Genomic DNA, 16,920 nt, shown 5'->3' on the forward strand with positions numbered 1-16,920 from the left:
AATTTGCTAAGTAGATAAAAGCATCATTAACATCATACTCTATTTTGCCAATTCTTTGGGCTTGAAAGACCCAGGACACCATTTAGTTCCCCTTTGAACACCACAATGTGCCATGCCTTATATCACCCAACAATGAGAATTATCTACAGCAAAACTTCAACAAGAGCAGGGGCTGGCTGTGAAAAAAAAATCATGTTGGAAGACAGGAATATTTACAAAATACTCAAGCCTAACTCCAAAACAGAATCTCTGGAGGGAGCTTGGAAATATACTACTGTTATACATTCCTAAGTGATTCGGATAGTTCAAGTTTAGGAACCACCAATTCATATACTATGTCAATTCACAGATTCTACAAGTTGTGGCGTCTAATGCAAGTTCCCCAAACCGCTACAGTTTACCTTAGTTCTGAAAAAAATTCCAATGCATTCATTAATGGGAAATCATGGCACAGTACAGACAAGCTGAACGGAGAAAGGAAATTTTAATCACATACAATTATTATCTTTAAGTGAGGCTTAGATCTCAGAAACCTATTACACTGTCAGCTCCATCCTATGTAAACGACAGAACTGATCAAGATGTTTCTTGCAGGGGGTCCAGGAGGAAAGGATGGGGTGGGGGTGAAGGGATGTTTCTTGTTCCCAAGGGCTAACACGACCAAAAGGAAATGAAGTTACTTACGTAATTCTTGACTTCCCGTCGGGCATTAGCATCAATTGCAAGCCACCTCTGCTGATATTGTGCCTTGATATCTGGATCTTTAGATGTCAAAGAGTTCTTGATTTGTAGACCAGCTGCAACTCTGGCAACCTGACTGTTTCCTGGATTTGCCAGCACTCTGGACAGTTCCACAAGGAAAGTGGGCTATTAAGAGAAGATGCATTTGTGAATGAAAATCTCTTTCGGGAATTTCATCGATTGAGGATAGCTTCCAGAGCACCACAATGCTGGGGGAAACTTAAGTTTTTCAGGACATATCACGTCTCAGAAAATGCTACAATACTACTTCAAGATTTCTATAAAAATGTTATATGGTACACAAGGAAGTCATCCATCTTCCCTTGCAGACTCAGCACTTAACAAGGAAGAGTACAGATTTTCTTACCAACATAATTTTTAGTGCCCGAATCTTCCTATTAGGTCTCCCAGAAAAAAATAAGTTTGACAGTCTAGTAGTCAAAGGATTCTTCTAGGTAATAATGCCTGATACTCAATAAACACTTATTAAATGAACCAATATGTTAGGACAGGGTAGAAAGTAAAATTGTCTCTCTCTAAAAAAAAAAAAAAAAAAAAAAAAAAAAAAAATCTTAGTCCAAGATGAATATTCAGGGTGGCTTTTGATCTCACATAGGCAGGTAATCTTGTATAACAGAGGTAAATACTTAAAAACCTAAAACACAGATTTAGAAGGCTAGTCCTCTGTTTTAGCTTGAAGTGCTCAGCAAGAGGGGAACAATGAAAAAAGACAACTTGGAAAATCTCATAATATTTGGAAACAGGAGAAAACTGAAAGATAAAAATGTCAAGGCAAATTTGCCAAGAAAAATGATTTTATGTTTAAGAGTCAACAGTTAACACACGAAAGGCTCCTATATATTTTGGACTTGAGCTGTCCACCAAACATAGTGCATTTCTGAAAAGCATACTCAATCTTCTGTAACGCATAGGACCCCTAAACTACTCCCTGTTTACAAATTTTAAGACACACTCCTCTTCCCTACAGAGAGCTCTGTCCAATTGGAAAAGTTTTCCAATAGGAAAAACCAAAGACAATTTCTTACCACTAACAAGTTCTGCAGTCACAGCAGAAGATAATTCTTAAAGGTTTTATTAATTATATACCACTAAAAAATATTAGGAATGTCGGAAATAAAACGTTAGGAATAAGACAAAACGCTTATCAATTAGCAGAGGCAGAAACAGGAACATACCCCAAATGGACATATTATTACTGGTCTTGACTACTGAAAAAATCCCTTTCTATGAAAAATTTAAGGATAAAAAGAGTAGTAAAAACTAGCACATAAGGGGAAGGGATTTAAGGCAGTTTGTATAAAATAAGCCTTGTCACTTTTTTTGTTTATATTTTGTCTGAACAACAAAGGTTCGAACACATTTGGTTATGGCGTTATTTAGGCTTATTTTCTATTACCTTTAAAAGATGTCAAGTATCAACTACCTTTCCACCTGCTCCCCATCCCCCCCAGTAAGAGGGACCTCAAAGAGAATCGTTACTGCCACAGAGGCTGTTTCAACCCCATCCATCACACATTTTTTATGCAGAGATCCGGTCTAGTGGACTCATCTTCATTTTTTCTATACCCCTTAAACTTGAAAATATTAAAATCAGGAACTTTCCTCTGTGATTTCATCTGGAAACAGGCCCGATCAAGGATGAGCCTCAGCCCGCTGTATGGATACAGATCAGTCTCTACCCATCGAAGTAAAACCAAAAAACCCAAAAACCCCAACCCCCTCCGAACCCAAAACTAAATAACCCATGGAGGAATAACCAGGCAGAAAAGGGAGAAACATTGCCGGGATGGGTTAGGAGGTATTCGGGTACCAGGCCTGGCCATGAGCACACAACCAAGGGACATAGCAAAGGATAGACTCTGGGAAGTAGGTGGAGAGAATCATAGGGGGCACGGGACTGGAAGGAGAAGCCGGCCCGGGTCAGAGCAGGGCGGGCAGCTGGGCTCCGATCTTCCACATGGCCCCTAGGCCCGGCTCCCCCACCCCCACCCTTGCTGAACACGCAGCGCCGCGCAACCTAACTTCCCTTCCCTCCCTCTTTCTCCCTCCCGCTGCACCGCCGCCCTCAGGCCGCGCGGCGATTGGGCGGCAGTCACCCCGGCGCGCCGCGCCATTGGCCAGCTGCCGGGGCCCGGGGCGGGACACACCCACCGGCTTCCCGACGGCGGGGTTAGGTTGGACGGGGGGGGAGGGGGACGGAATGGGGCGGGGTGGGCTCCCGAGGCCTGGGCCTCCGGGAGGGCGGGAAGGCCCGCACGCAGGGGATGGGTGGACGGCGGGATGGGGGACGGCGGGGTGGCACGCACCAGGTTTTCCACGGCCGCACGCTCCAAGAACTTCTGCGCCGCTTCCAGTTCCAGCCGATCTGGGGGGGAAGGAAAGCGGGAAGGGGACAGGGTCAGAGGGGCCAGGGTTTCCCCTCCCCCCACCCAGTCACCTCAGCCCGACCCCCGGCCCCCGCGTCCTACCGGGAGACACGGTCTTCTCGAGGATGGTGATCAGCTCCATGGCGGAGGTGGTGGCGGGGATTCCTCCTAAGATGACGGTCCGGCCTCTCGGGCGGCGGCTCTAACTGGGGATGGGGGTTGGGGGTCGGGTGGGAAGGGAGGGTGGGGTGGGGGGCGGGGGTCACCACAAGCCCATTCACCGGCTCCCTCTTGGTAGTCGCCCCGGCTCCCTTTCCTTCCTCCTTTCCTTCCTTCCTCCCTCCTAATTTGCTGCTGGCGGCGGCGGCAGCTGCTCCTCTGGCGGCGGGGGAGGGACCCCGGGGGTAGCTCAGAGCGCGGCTGGTGCTCGGGTGGCGGAGGGAGAAAGAAGGAAGGGAGGCAGTAAGTGAACGGCGGCTCGCAGGGAGGGAGAGAGAGGGAGGGAGGAAGGCGGAGGGATATTCGGGCCGGACCTCTCCGCGGCGGCACCGCGCTCCATGTTGATTGGCTGCCCTCCTGGCCACGCGGAATCCCCAATTGGCCAGGCGGTCAGCGTTGAAGGGCCGCCCTGCGCCCATTCGCCTGCTGGTTTCAAGACCCGGGTTGGCTGGGCGGGCAGCGGAACGAGGCGCGCGGGTTGGCTGAAGAGAGGGAAATTGGGGTGGGGCAGGCGAGAGCCAGCCGCTGATTGGGTTGGCCTGGTAAAGGCCTTGAGCTCAGACCGGCTGAGCGCTGGGAGGAGGGTGGACCAAAGGCGAGACTCTTGGCCCGCGTGATTGGCTGGGACACGAGACGTTGATAGGATAGGGCGCCCGGGAGAACTGGGGAGAGGAGTTCGGGGTCGGGGCCGCGGAAAGGCGGGAGGCGCCCCGCTGCTTTAGGAGCCCGGCGCGGGGCACGATGGGACGCCCCCGGGAAGGGGCGGAGCCATGTTCGGGCTGCGGTTGGGAAAGCGCCGTCACTCCAAGGGGCGTGTCGAGGAGGGTTTCGCGGGCCCTAGCGGGGGAGGCGGGGGGGACCGTTAAAGCCCTGCACCGCGCCCACAGGAAGCTGCTTTCTTGGCCAGGCCTACTTGGTACCAGGCTCTCAGCTGGGAAGGACCTTGAAGACCATGCAGCTCAACTTCCAGTTTGCAGATGTGGAAACTGAAGCCCAGAGAGGGTATGCAACGTGTCCAAGATTACGCAGCCGGTTAGTGGCCTGCTTGGGGACTGACCATAAGCGCTCCTGACTGCCCTTGGCCTTACACGCAGCGTCCCCTTCCAGGAGGTGAATGCTAATCCAGTTCCCTTAGCCTTATTTATAGGTTTTGAGGCCTAACTAAGGTGGGGTGGGCATTTGGATGCCCTTATCCTTAGCTACCAGGTGTTTCAACCTGGGAAGGTACCCCTATAAACGCACACTCTTGAACCAGAAAGAATGTGTTCGCAGGCATAAAGGATTGTAGTTCTTAGCCTTTTTTAGTTCAAATCCTGCAAGAAACTAATGAAAGTCTTTGTGTAGCAAAATGCACATAAAGAAAACGTGCATACACTGACTTCCTCTTAGATTGGTACATAGGCTCCTGGTGAAGAATTTCCTGAATTACTACATTTTCACCATATTGAGTTAGGGTTCATTGGATGTAGCTAGTTTGTGGAGCTCTTTACCACATAGCTTGAGCTTGCAGAAAAATTACCCTACTCTAGCCAAACTGGGAAAACCTAGGAGGAACTCTATCCTTCCTGAGAGGTTCCACTCTAGAATTAGGGAAGGTTGGTTAGCTACCTTTAATCCCTAAAAGAAGAAGAGGTCTTTCTCTGCTAGAGCTATCTTTGCAGTTCAGAAGCTGAAAGTGTGAAACCAACCAGTCACCCCATCCTGTGACTGGTTGGTTTCCTATGGCTTAGCAGCCCACCTAGCCCCAGCCTTTGCTTTATCTGTTAACTGAAGGAGAACTGTACTGTGTGTGTAACTTTATTAGGAGTCAGTGGAGGTTAAGTAAGACAACGTGCAGGAAAATCCTTTGAGTTGTCCTTATGTGGATTGTCCATACTGCAAATGATCCACAGTTTTGCCTCACTCCAATCCAACTTTCTCCTGCCCTCCGGCAGTTTGCTCAATATGATAATACCAGTGAGGGCAAACACATTTTTAAAGTAGCTGGAATAAAATGCTGGGAAGTTCAACGTTTTGCCGCAAAGTTCCAGCCGTTTGGTAAGATCCTTACCAAAACCCAAGTGAAATAATTTTTTAAATTGAACTAAGGTTACTGATGGCGCTGTCTAGTCCCTATCGAAAGCACTCCACACTGTCCTGCATTCAGCAAATGCTAGTGAGGCACCATAACATGAGAGTTTAGCACACAGACTCCAGAAACTTCCTGCTGCGTTCATATTCCCAGCAGTGCCACATTTTCGCCTATGTGACTTACTTTGCTTGTATGTAAAATGGGGCTAATCATTGTACCTACTTCATATAGGTTTTTTGGGAGATCTTAAGTGAGTTAATACATGTGAAATGCTAGGAACACTGCTTGGTCTGTTACATATGTTATATATGCATTGGCTGTTACCTATTAAGCATTATTTTGTATTAAGCAAGCAGTTCTTGGTCTTTGGCTTATTAGGAAAGAAAGACTTTAATTAATGAATCTCATAAACAAATGTAAAGTTGGAAGAGTGATCCAGTCAGAGGCTCAGGGAAAGCTTACCTGAGAAAGGGAAGAGTTATTCAGATGGAGAAGGGAGGAACAGCATGTGCAAAGGCCCTGTGAAAGGAAGGAGCACGGGCATTATAAGGAACTGAAAGAAGGCCAATACGCCCAGAGCACAGAGAGCAAGGGATTGAGATAAAGTTGGGAGTGTTGAGTAAAGGAAAAAGCATATGAGACATTGTGTGCCATGCGTATGATTTTGTCTGTAGTCTAAGAGCAAAAGCAGCTGTTTTAAGGTCTTAAAATCAGTGGTTATAATGTGGACATTAGACTGGAAGGAGGGGAGAGGAGATGCAGGGAGACCAGTTAGGAGGCCATCGCCATAATCCAGATAAGAGATGATATATGTAGAAGCGAGAAAGGGAGGTTATAGTGGAAATAGGAATAGATATCAAGATTAATTGAACTTGGTAATTGATTGGAAGAAGAGGGAGGGAGCACTGGTGCCTACTTGACTTCTGGCTTACACTAGGGAATGGATGATGATGTGATGGCATCTGCAGTGTTTCCCAAGTAGGAGAAATTGGAGGCCATGTGGTCTGGTAGAATGGAGAGGTACACAGGGGCTTCAAGTTCCCTTCCTTCCTTCCTTCCTTCCTTCCTTCCTTCCTTCCTTCCTTCCTTCCTTCGTTCTTCCTTCCTTTTTAACGTTTATTTATTTTTGAGAGAGACAGAGACAGAGCATGAGTTGGGGAGGGGCAGAGGGAGACTCAGACACAGAATCCGAAGCGGGCTCCGTGTTCTGAGCTGTCAGCACAGCGCCCGGCGCAGGGCTCGAACTCACAGATTGCAAGATCGTGACCTGAGCCAAAGTCAGATGCTTAACTGACTGAGCCACCCAAGCACCCCATTCGAGTTGTATTTCTTGAGCTGTACTTGGTGTCCGCAGGTTTTAATATGTTATTCTGTGTAACTTTTTGAACGTCAGGAATATTCACGTCCGATGGACAAATTCTGAAATTAAAGAGAACTGGGTTTTCGTCTTACTCTGCCACTTCCTGCCGTGCGCTCTTGAACACGTTACTTAACCTCTTGGATCCGTGAAATGGGGGGAATCTGTGCGATTTTGAACATAAATGGGAACCTCTCCTCAAAGTGCTCGTTGCAAGTGTCTTGTGCCAGGAGACGCTCACCAGCATCTTTGAAGCAAGTGTGTTCGTGAGGGGACAGACCTGCTGGCGTGTCCCCACCCAGTCACACAGCCCACGGTGCCTGTGGGTGAGAAGACTGGCTGCAGGGGGAGAAGCAGTCAGGCTGTGGCCTGATGCCCTTTCCTCCTGAGCAAAGCTAACTGACCTCAGAGGGGTCAAACCGTGGCTTCCTCAGCACTGAGAAAGAACGGAGGTGAATACAACCCCTGGAGAACTGAGTGCCCCCTGCTTAGTAATGGGGCAAAATATTATTGCCATCTTCCTGACTTGCCACATCACACTTCGTCCAAGTAATTTAGAAAAGAGATCATTTGCACGGAAAAGCAGGGCAGAAATGCTATTATCATAAAACACCTCTCTTGTTTCCTGTGGCCGGGCCCTTTGCTCACTAGGCTCTAGCCTTCTTGTGGTTCTTTGGACACACCTTGATCTGTGAGTCTCAGGACCTTGGCATTTGCTGTCCCTTCTGCCTGGGTCACTCTCCCCCGGTCGTTCCTTCCCGTTCTTCTCAGTTCAGATGTCACTTCTTCAGAGAGGCGTTCCTTGATCACCCCATCTCAGGTAGTTTCCAAGATACTCGTTGTGACAGGACCCTACTTGATTATCTTCAGAACTTCTCGATACCCGGAATGATCTGTTGCTGCTATCTGACCCCACCCCCGCCAGAATGCGTGTTCCACAAGAGCAGGGATCATGTCTGTCTTGTTTGTCGCTTAAAATTGTGTCTCATACCGTGGTAGGTGCTCAAATATTTATGAAATGGATGAAGCATAACTAAGCATGCAACATGTTCTTCTGGCCTGTGAGAAGTGACTGTCTAGTTGTGTTATAATGTGCTTTATAACTTACCTCACCCTCTTTTCCAGTGTTACTCATACTGGACCGCATGCGTTACCTTTGGTCCAATCAAGCCAACCATGTCACTGTATCCTGCAGAAGTAGCTCATCACTGTCCCAGGCCTGTCCCCCACCTGGAATTCCCTCTTCGTCCCTCTCTGTCTTCAAGGTAGTACTCTTGTTAATTTGTTCATTGGACTACATTAATTTTGGGGCTCCCCTCCCCTGGGCATTTCAAGTTTAACATGGGACTATGAAAATGGCCATAAGAACCGTATGGAGCTAAAGTCTCAGAGAAGGAAGAGAGATGTGTTTCCTGGCTTAGTCATGAGAACGCTTAGTAGACAAGGGAGGATTTGAGCCAAACCTTGGAGGGTTGGAGAGGATTAGAGGGTGCAAGGAAGCCTTCCCTAGCTAAGGTTGCTCTCTCTGCTCAGTGATCTTGGGAATGTTTACTTGAGACCTTTGTGCCTCGGTCTCCTCGTCTGTAAAATGGGCATAAGAGTCTTAGCCGTGGGCATGAGACCTGTACAGTCACACAGGCGCTTAGAACGTCTGGCCCCTCACTTAGTTTAATGCTCTGTTGTCACCATGTGAAATTCTTCATGATTTTTGAACAAGGGGCCCTGCGGGTTGTGTTCTGATCTTGCCTCCTAGAGTTATTGAAAAGTCCTAGGAAGTGGATACGTGTACATTTTTAGAACAGTGAGGGCCTGGCATATAAAGAGGGTTTAGTGAGTGCTAGCTGTTATTATTGTTATTGGTATATTTATTCTCAGAACTCTTATAACAGTATAGCTCACCGTGCACCTCAGGTTAGCATTTAAGCAACCAACAAATACTTTGAGTGCCTGCTCTATTAAGGTACCACATGGGCCACCAAGATAAATAGTGCAGCACTTCCTATCCTGGTTCAAAGAACAAAACATGTATTTTAAACATACTAGTGGGGTCCCTGGCTGGCTCAGCCAGTAGAGCGTGTGACTCTTGATCTCGGGGCCGTGGGTTTGAGCCTTATGTTGGGTGTAGAGATTACTTAAATAAACAAATATTAAAAAAAAAAAATAGGGGTACCTGGGTGGCTCAGTTGGTTGGTCCTCTGACTTCAGCTCAGGTCACGATCTCACAGTTCGTGAGTTCGAGCCCCGTGTCGGGCTCTGTGCTGACAGCTCAGAGCCTGGAGCCCGCCTCCAGTTCTGTGTCTCCCTCTCTCTCTGCCCCTCCACTGCTCATGCTCTGTCTCTCTCTCTCTTTCTCAAAAATAAATAAACTTAAAAAAATATATATACTAATTAGGAATAAGTAATAAATGATATGTGTCAAATGAAGACTATAAGAATTTTTAAAAATCGAATTTGGGGGCCCTACCTTCAGATAGTATTGGTAGCTCTGGTGTGGGGCCTTAGATTCTGTTCCTCAGGTGATTTTATTTTATTTTATTTTTTAACGTTTATTTATTTTTGAGACAGAGAGAGACAGAGCATGAACGGGGGAGGGTCAGAGAGAGAGAGGGAGGCACAGAATCTGAAACAGCTCAGGCCCCAGGCTCTGAGCTGTCTTCACAGAGCCTGACGCGGGGCTCGAACTCACGAACTGCGAGATCATGACCTGAGCCGAAGTCGGTCGCTTAACCGACTGAGCCACCCAGGCGCCCCTCCCTAGGTGATTTTAATGAACAGGCAAGTTTTGTAACCACTGGCATGAACTCTAGGGAGGCCTTGTGGAACAGAAGTGAAAGGCTGGCAATGGAATCTATCAGACCGGGGCGGGGGAGGGGTTCAAGTCCTGCCACCTACTAGCTCTATCACGTTGTAGAAGTTCCTTAGCCTCTCAGTTGCCTCCTCTGTAAGCATTAAAACCATACTTTAAAGATTAAATTTTAAAATGCTTGAAAAAGCTGAGTGTATATACAGTGGATATTTAATTATGGGTTACTTCCTTGAGAGGGGGAGGGGAAAGATGGTATCCTAGGAAGGGGCAGTCTTAGAAGGGTTGCTGAAGAAGATAGTTCATCCCTGCAAGCATTGTATTTGGATGGGAACAGGGTTTCTGATTACACACTCCAGCAACAGTCAAGAACAGTCAAGATATTAGGTGGCCCTATTAGAAGAATGCTAAATCCCTAAGTAATTGATGGGATTTAGTGGCTTATTAGATACAGAGGAGAGGAAAGATGGAGGTTGAGTCCTATGTCTCCAGCTTGAGTGAGAGTGGGTCATTTTCAAACCAAGGTCAGGTGTAGAAGCTGAGTTGGTGTAGCAAGGTGGGGTAGAGGTTGGAGCAGGGGTCGTGAGTCCAGTTTTTTTTTTTTTTAAACACCATTCGTTTTAAAAATTTTTTTTTAATGTTTATTTATTTTTGACAGAGAGAGAGACAGAGCATGAGCGGGGGAGGGGCAGAGAGAGAGAGGGAGACACAGAATCCGAAGCAGGCTCCAGGCCCTGAGCCATCAGCACAGAGCCTGATGCGGGGCTTGAACTCACAGACCGCGAGATCATGACCTGAGCCGAAGTCGCATGCTCAACCGACTGAGCCACCCAGGCACCCCGAGTCCAGTTTTAAAAACATTTAGTTTTTAACATGAGGAGATATCCAAGGGAAACTAGACATTCTTGATTGGGACTTTGGGGAAGGGCTGGTGCTTGGGGTTAGAAGTCAGTAGATCGGAAACAATCATTGAGGTCCTAAGAGTAAATTATGTCTTGAAGGACGTTGCGTAAAGACAAAAAACATTTGGGGAATGGAAATGGGGTTGCAAACTAGTAGTCACTAAAGTAAGAGGGAAAAGAAAAGGAACACCAGAGGTAGGAAAAGAAATGGGTGAGTGGACTGTTGATAGTTGTAGGAGTCTGAATAATGTTCCCCCAACGATGTCCCCATGCTAATCCCTGGAACCCGAGAATGTGTTAATTCATGTGGCAAAAGGGACCTCGTCCATGTGATTAAATGAAAGATTTTGAGATGGGGAGATTTTCCTGGATTATCTGGGTGGACCCAGTTTAATCACCAAGGTCCTTACAGGAGGGAGGCAGGAGGATGAGCCAGGCAAGGTGACATGATGACAGAAGTAGAAGCTGGCATGATGGGCCATGAGCCAAGGAACGTTGGCAGCTTCTAGAAGCTGCAGGAGGCAAGGAGTAGCTTCTCTCCTAGAGCTTCTAGAAGAAAACAGCCCTGCTGACCGGTTTGAGACTTCTAATTTCCAGAATGGTAAGAAGATACTTTGTGTTGCTTTAAGCCACTGCTTGTAGTAATTTGTTACGGCAGCAATAGGAAACAGATACAAGAATAACAAATAGAGACAACCTACATCTCTAAGAATGATAGATGGATTAAGCAAGCTGCTATATGTTGGTATGATGACCGCTATACTGGTAGTTAGCCATTAAAAACTATGCTGTAGGGGGCGCCTGGGTGGCTCAGTCGGTTAAGTGCCCAACTCCGGCTCAGGTCATGATCTCGCGGTTTGTGAGTTTGAGGCCCGCCACGGGCTCTGTGCTGACAGCTCAGAGCCTGGAGCCTGTTTCAGATTCTGTGTCTCCCTCTCTCTCTGACCCTCCCCTGCTCATGCTCTGTCTCTCTCTGTCTCTAAAAAATAAATAAATGTTAAAAAAAATTTAATTATGCCGTAGAAGACCATCTAATCGTGTAGAAAATGTTCACAATAGATTGCCACGTACAGAAAATAAGTTATATTATAGGTATTTGTATTAAAAATTCATCAAGCTGTACACTTTTAAGACTCGTGCATTTTATGCACTTGACTACAGGCATGATATATGTCAATAAACACATTGAATATTTTTTTGCACATTGAATATAGATGTCCGGTTTTGTTCAAAGAAGAGAAGCACATGTTCTATCTGTGTATCCATGAATAGGAAAAAGACTGGGAACGTATAAACCAGATGTTAATAATGGATGTCTCTGGATGGTAGTACCAGAGATGATTTTTATGTTCTTTTTTGAGTCTTCTGTGTGTTCCAGTTTTTCGTCAGTGAACAGATGTTACTTTTTTTTGATCAGAAAGAAAAAAAATCTTTCAAATTAGTTTTTTTTTTTTTTTTTTTTTTTTTAAATCGAGGATAAGGGGTAGGGAGAAAGTTTGAAGGAGTAGGTGTAAGCCCATGGGCACGGCCCCTGCGGCACCTGGCATAACCAAGCCTCTATAAACAGTTTCTGAAAATAGGTGATGGTTTTTTGCGCTGCCCCCCGCCCCCCGCATCCACCAAAGCAGAAAGGGACTCAGTACAGGAGACACGGAAGGAAGAAGGAGAAAAGCATGAATGTAGAGGTAGAAGCTTTGTGAACCCTGAGTCGGAAGGGCCTCAGAGAAGGGTGGAGGGGGAGTAAATTATTTAATCAGTTTTACCCCTGCCCCCTACTGTGTCTGTGGGCACGCTGGACACCCGCACCAGACAGCCTCCGCCGCTTTCCCCTTTCATTTAGTCAGTCCTCCTTTGTTCCTTCCCTTTGTTCTTTTTCTGATTACCAGAGTAATACATGCTCCTCACTAGGGAAATTTTGAAAAGCATCAAAAGATAAGCAAAAACCACCTGTAATCTCACATTCTACCCACTGCTAAAACATTGGCATATTTTCCCCAACGTAGTTCAGTTTTAATCTAGAACCAAAATATTACCATGTAACTTTTTTTTTTTTTTTTGTCACCACCTAAAAATGTACTTTCAAGATTTCTAAATTGGCTCAACTCTTTATCAGGTTGCATTAAAAAATAGTACTAGGGGACACCTGGGTGGCTCAGTCCGTTAAGCATCCTGCTTCAGCTCAGGTCACGATCTCACAGTTCCTGGGCTCCACATCGGGCTCCGCGCTGACAATGCAGAGCCTGCTTGGGATTCTCTCTCTTTCCCTCTCTCTCTCTTTCCCTCTCTCTCTCTCTGCCCCTCCCCAACTTGTGCTTTCTCTCTCTCGAAAATAAATAAACTTAAAATAGTATCAACTGCATGTATTTGGACTGGCTCTGAATGGGTTTTCACACTGATCATGTAATGCAGAAGTTAATGAAGCCTTTCAACTTTTAAAAGCTTTTGACTTCAGCTTTTGAAATACCAATAGAATAAGCTAAAAATTGAAGATCATTGAAGTATGCCCACTGGGTCACAAATCCGGAAGCTCACTGAGGCTTCTCTTCCTGGCCAGGTGTTCCGGGGAATCCTGCATTCTGGGCCCAGACTCTTGTAATCTTCCTGTTCTTGTCTTTATTTGAGTATGTACTTCAATTTTGATTATCTGCTTTGTTGTTTGGGGGGAAAACCCAGCTCTTTTCTGCCTGCGTGTGTCCTTTATTCTCACATGACTGCCACGCTCACAAACTTCTGACAGCAGATGTGGGCTTCCCCCCCCCCCCCCCCCCCGGCCAAGCAATTCTCTGACACCAGCTGGGTGTCCTACAGTTGAACTCCATTCTGACACTAGCTAATTGGAGACGCTGTCAGACCCCACAGATTAAGGGCTCAGTCCCAAGAGCCTGCCCCCACCCTACTTAGATGCCAATTGTAAGGATAGGTCCCCAGGTTACCCTCAACTTCTGTTTGGCTACAAATCAAAGGTTCGTTCCCACAGTCCCCTCCTCCAGTTCAATTACTTTGCAATTACAGCTCAGGGAATTGCATACATTAGCCACATCATCAAAGGCTATGACAAAGGATACAGATGAACAGCCAGATGAAGAAATGCATAGGGCAAGGTCTGGGAGGGTCCTGAATGCAGGAGCTTCTGTCCCTGGGCGTCATGGATGTGTTCACCCACGTGGAAGCTCCCTAAAGCCCCTGCTATTGGGATTTCTAGAGAGGTTTCCTCATGTAGGCATGATCAATTATTAGCTCCATTTCCAGCCCCTCTTCCCGCTAGAGAAGGGGGAGGGGGCCAAGGCTGGAAATTCCAAGCTGCTTCTTATGTAAGGCTTTCTGTTTCTGGTCACCAGCTTCCATCCGTGAGCTCATCCACAGGTACTAGTGCTCCCATCACTTAGGCATTTACGAGGGTTTTGGGGGCTCTGTGTGGGGAACCAGGGGCAGATACCAACAACATGTTTTTCTCTATTGTCTCACATTTGCACATTTTGTATGCACATATCTATCTTTTTCCCCTGTTGGACCCTAACTCAGAGTTGCTCAGTTACTACTGATATTTTGAGCCTAATAATTATTTGTTGGGTGGGGGGGAACCGTCCTATGCACCGCAGGATTTTTTAGCAACATCCCTGGCTTTTACCCACTAGATGCCAGTAGCACACCCTTCTTGAGTCACGACAATCAAAAATATCTCCAGATATTTTGCTTGATGGCCCCTGGTGGCAAAAATTGCTTCTTGTTCCACTGCCCTATTCCGTCCGCACCTGCGCCCCCCCCCCCCCCCGCCCTGGCAACTGAGAAACAGTGCTATAGCTTCCTGAGGTCAGAGTGTATGTCTTATAAATTCCTGTATTCCTGGTCACCTGGGTGGCTCAGTCGGTTAAGCGTCCGACTTCAGCTCAGGTCATGATCTCACGGTTCATGAGTTCAAGCCCCACATCAGGTTCTGTGCTGACAGCTTGGAGCCTGGAGCCTGCTTCGGATGCTGTATCTCCCTCTCTCTGCCCCTCCCCTAGCTCACGCGCTGTCTCTAGCTCTCTCAAAAATAAAGAAGCATTAAAAAGAAAAAAAAGAATTGGACACTCAACCGACTGAGTCACCCAGGTGTCCCAGTGCACATTTTTATTGTCCAGACAGTATCATTGTCTCATGAAAATAATAGCTAACATTTATAAAGTCCTTACTATTTTTATTGTTCTAAGCTCTTCACCTGTATTCACTTAATCCTCATGACAATCTTAGGAGATGAGTACTATTATTATGCCCTTTCTATAGTCAAGAAACTAAGGCTCCAAGAGGTTAGAGCTCAAGGTCACCTAGGGAAGTGACACCTCAAATTTGAACCCTAACTCAGGCAACCAGGCAATCCAGTGGAGATTCTGGGTTCTAAACCATTTTTCCACTGCTTTAAAAAAAATTTTTTTTTTAATGTGTGTTTTTGAGAGAGAGAGAACACAAGAGGGGGAGGGGCAGAGAGAAAGGGAGACCGAAGATCTGAAGCAGGCTCTGTGCTGACAGCAGAGAGCCAATTCTGGGCTTGAACTCAGGAACCATGAGATCATGACCTGAGCTGAAGTCAGACGCTTAACCGACTGAGCCACCCACGCGCCCCTCTATCTACTGCTTTTAAATATACACACAAAAAAATCAACCCACTTAAAAAAAAAAAAAGCTGGACATTATCCATCTGCCTACAGAATTTGCATAGGCAAACACATGATAAAAATAAAATTTTCTGTTATGCCTTTTTCACAAAACATGATACAGCAAAGCATTTTGCCATGTTGCTAAAATCTAAGTTGTTTGGCTGCATCATAACCAGTCCCTTCTTATTGGGCACTTTGGTTGTTGTTTATATTTTATTTGAGACATAATTAATTTTTTACAGTATAATTTACATGTAATAAAGTGCACCCATTCTAAGGGCACAGTTATCAAACTGTTCTGATAAGTGTATAAACCTATGCTCCCACCAATACAGTCACAATACAGAACTTCTTGTTTATTTTTGAGAGAGTGTGTGAGCGGCAGAGGGGCAGAGACAGGGGACAGAGGGTCTGAAGCAGGCTCTGTGCTGACAGCAGAGAGCCCAGTGCAGGGCTTGAACTCACGAACCGTGAGATCATGACCTGAGCCGAAATCAAGAGTCTGATGCTCAACCGACTGAGCCACCCAGGCGCCCCAAAAGTTCATTCCTTGTCATTGTATTACATTGTATGGATATACAGCACGGCCAGAGCCTCTGTTGTGGCTGACACAGGAAGGAACAGAGGAGATCGGTCAAACGGGTTTAGGATTGGTTAGTTTAACAATTTCAGTGGGCCCTGGGTCATAGGGACTGTCTCTAATTGTCTGCTATATGGCCTCAGATGATTAGGGCAGAGGAATAGTGGCCCCTGTGGGAGCAAGGTAAAGTAGGTAGTTGAGGTAAAGGTTTTGAATTGGTTGGCTTGTAGATCAAAGGTGCACTGGCAGCAGAATAGTTTACTATGTCTAAGAATTGGCTAGCCTGGGAGGGGCAGTCTGTCCAGAATCAGCAAGGCCCCGAGATGTCAAAGCATCAGGAAATGCTTTAAACAAAACAAAACATGATGAATACACCATCTTAAAGGGTTAATCTAGAAAAACTCTGAACTCTGGGATGCTAAGCATAGCTTAGACAAAGTACTGTGCTGAAAAACAGGGAATTAGGTAAAGACGACATAGGGGATGGTGAGACCTGCCCCCCTTGTCACCTCAGTGCTAACATCCTCCCAGCCAAGCTAATACCCTACCACCAGTAGGTTGGAGGATCTTTCTTTGGGAAGACTGACCAGCCCAGGAGGACATTCCTGTGGACACTATATTCGTTTCCTAGGGCTACTGTGAGCAAATTACCAAAAACGTTGTGGCTTCAAACAAAAGAAATGTATACTTCCACAGTTTGGGAGGTCAGAAGGTTGAAAGCGAGGGATCAGCAGAGCCATGTTCCCTCTGGAGGCTCGAGGGAGCATTTCTTCCCTTGTGTCTTCAGGCTTCCGGGGTTCCAGGCGTTCCCTGGCTTGTGGATGCAACTGTCTTCACAGAACTTTCTCCTCTCCTCTCTGGGTCTCTTGCAGACACTTGCTATTGTATTTAGAGCCCACCCAGATAATCCAGGATGGTTTTATCTCAAAGTCTATAACTGACAGCGGCCAAGATTGTTTTTCCAAATAAGGTCATATTCACAGGTTGTGGGGATGAGGATGTAGACATATCTTTTTGGGGGCCCACCATTCAACACGTGACAGGTACTAAGAGCTGAGAGTCCCCAGTGAAAATTAGCCCTCTATGGTAATGCTCACCAACTGAGAAGCCTGTTTCGTGAACTGTTTCATGAACACGGGACTTTCAGACAATTTTAGTGCCTCAGTCTTTTTTTTTTTTGAGAAAGAGAGCTCACAGAAGTGGGGGAGAGGGAGAGAGAATCTTAA

At 46.5% G+C, this 16,920-nt stretch overlaps 1 protein-coding gene and 1 long non-coding RNA gene across 3 annotated transcripts in view; one reads left to right on the forward strand and one right to left on the reverse strand.

Annotated features, from left to right (window-relative positions):
- The window catches only part of KPNB1 (karyopherin subunit beta 1), a 28,088-nt gene extending 24,471 nt beyond the window's left edge, over positions 1–3,617 (reverse strand). Inside the window, exons 1-3 of the mRNA XM_027033942.2 lie at positions 3,231–3,617; positions 3,069–3,127; positions 685–867 (exon numbers count right to left, since the gene is read on the reverse strand). Coding sequence (XP_026889743.1) covers positions 685–867; positions 3,069–3,127; positions 3,231–3,270 — 282 coding nt within the window. The 5' untranslated portion in view covers positions 3,271–3,617. The remainder of the gene's footprint in view (positions 1–684; positions 868–3,068; positions 3,128–3,230) is intronic.
- A 9-nt stretch (positions 3,618–3,626) lies between these two features.
- LOC128313488 (uncharacterized) overlaps positions 3,627–16,920 on the forward strand; it is a 29,585-nt gene continuing 16,291 nt past the window's right edge. The window contains exons 1-2 of one of the 2 annotated variants that reach the window (XR_008294277.1): positions 3,627–4,379; positions 13,035–15,216. This is a non-coding gene — a long non-coding RNA (uncharacterized LOC128313488). Of the gene's footprint in view, positions 4,380–13,034; positions 15,217–16,920 lie in introns of those variants that run through there. The other variant, XR_008294276.1, reaches the window with a different exon arrangement.

The sequence above is a fragment of the Acinonyx jubatus genome, chromosome E1 (genome assembly GCF_027475565.1).
Source record: "Acinonyx jubatus isolate Ajub_Pintada_27869175 chromosome E1, VMU_Ajub_asm_v1.0, whole genome shotgun sequence".
NCBI classification, from domain to species: Eukaryota; Metazoa; Chordata; class Mammalia; order Carnivora; family Felidae; genus Acinonyx; species Acinonyx jubatus.